General features: G+C 36.5%; 1 protein-coding gene across 1 annotated transcript in view; it reads left to right on the top strand.

The window, feature by feature from the left end:
* LOC307271027 (disks large homolog 1-like) overlaps window positions 1-1,573 on the top strand; it is a gene marked incomplete at both ends in the record, with an annotated part of 13,885 nt that extends 12,312 nt beyond the window's left edge. Inside the window, one exon of the mRNA XM_080054912.1 lies at window positions 1,532-1,573. Coding sequence (XP_079911038.1) covers window positions 1,532-1,573 — 42 coding nt within the window. The remainder of the gene's footprint in view (window positions 1-1,531) is intronic.
* Between the last annotated feature and the right edge of the window lie 85 nt (window positions 1,574-1,658).

The raw sequence follows: 1,658 nt of genomic DNA on the forward strand, positions 1-1,658 counted from the left end.
ATAGATAGATAGATAGATAGATAGATAGATAGATAGATAGATAGATAGATAGACAGCCACAGTAAGTCTGTCAAACATTTAAACCACAAATCAACGCTTCCAGAAATTCCCAGAAATGTTTTGAAATTTGAAAAAAAAACAGTTTTGAGGTCTGGTCATGGTTTGGAATTAAAATATTCTTTCTGGTGTTTAAAGGGACACTGTGTAACATTTTAAGAAAATATTACACTCTGCACCTTTAAACCATGTTCATAAAAATACCCAAAACATGTCGAACATTATGTGGAAAAAAAAAACAGTTCCTTTAAGTTCTATTGTTCAACATCTAGTGTGATGGTTCTAGTATCAGGTGGTATACAGCTCCGGAAAAAATGAAGAGACCACTCCAAATGTTCAGTGTCTTGTTCTTGTTTTACTATCTATAGGCATATGTTTGAGTAGAATGAACATTTTGGTTTTATAATATAAACTACTGACAACATTTCTACCAAATTCACAATAAAAAATATTGTAATTTAGAGCATTTTCAATAAGTAATGTAGAGATAAAGATTTAAGAAAAATCCAGACTGGTCTCTGAATTTTTTCCAGAGGTGTACATTTGGATGAAGCTAGGTGGCGGTGTTTAGCGGTAAAGTAAGGGAACTAGCAGTTAGCAGCAAAATACATGCAAACTCCTTACTGTAAATACTTATAATTTAAAGGCCTACTTCACCGGTGGGAATATGAAGGTGTATTGAATTCTGAGATCCTATGTAGTATAAATGTGCAAAAAAAAATGAAATTGGCTGTGATGTCACAGTAAGAGAAATGTAGGGTTAGACAGTGAGACCATAAAACACTCTTTCTGCCTTTTCTCAGGCTAGGATGAACCGATTTAAAAAAAAATTGCACATTTATACTACATAGGATCTCAGAGTTCAATACACCTTCATATTCCCACCGGTGAAGTAGGGCTTTAACTGAATATTAGATGTTCTCTGTTGAATATGTTTTTTGTTTCTGCCAATTTTTTGCTTAAGGCGGGACTCTAAACTCTCCCTGTGTTCCAAATCGCATACTCTTTCTTTTTTCTATTTTTCTATTCTCCATACTACATCTGACCATAAAAATAATCTAGTTAGGATGCAGTATGCTACACTTGGGACATACTTTACTCTCTTATTTCATCATAACATTGCTCCTTGATCTTGCCTCTTGCTTTTATATCCGTCTCATCGCTAGTTGTTTTCATACGGAGGCTTCGTCGATGTGACGTCACTTCACGTGCACATTGGATTGTGGGTCAGAATCGCCCAAATAGGATGCAGTTTTCAACACTAACAATCTTGGCCAGATGAAGTAGGACATCCGGGTACTTCTAACCATCCTAAATCTGACCACAAGAATCGGGACATCCTAAATCTTTTTTTCTACCAAACTAAATAGTAGATAGTAAGGGTACTGGAATGCAGGGATTGATTTCTTTGGTGCAAAGCATTATGGGAAAGTGATTTTAACAGCGTTTTGTTTTGTGTTTGTTGTGATTCCAGAACACGTGACGTCCAACGCCAGCGATAGTGAAAGCAGCTACCGTAAGTCTGACACACACACACACACACACACACACACACACACACACACACACACACACACACACACACACACACACACACACAC

Source organism: Ammodytes marinus (genome assembly GCF_949987685.1).
Source record: "Ammodytes marinus genome assembly, contig: scaffold_549, whole genome shotgun sequence".
Classification (NCBI taxonomy): Eukaryota; Metazoa; Chordata; class Actinopteri; order Uranoscopiformes; family Ammodytidae; genus Ammodytes; species Ammodytes marinus.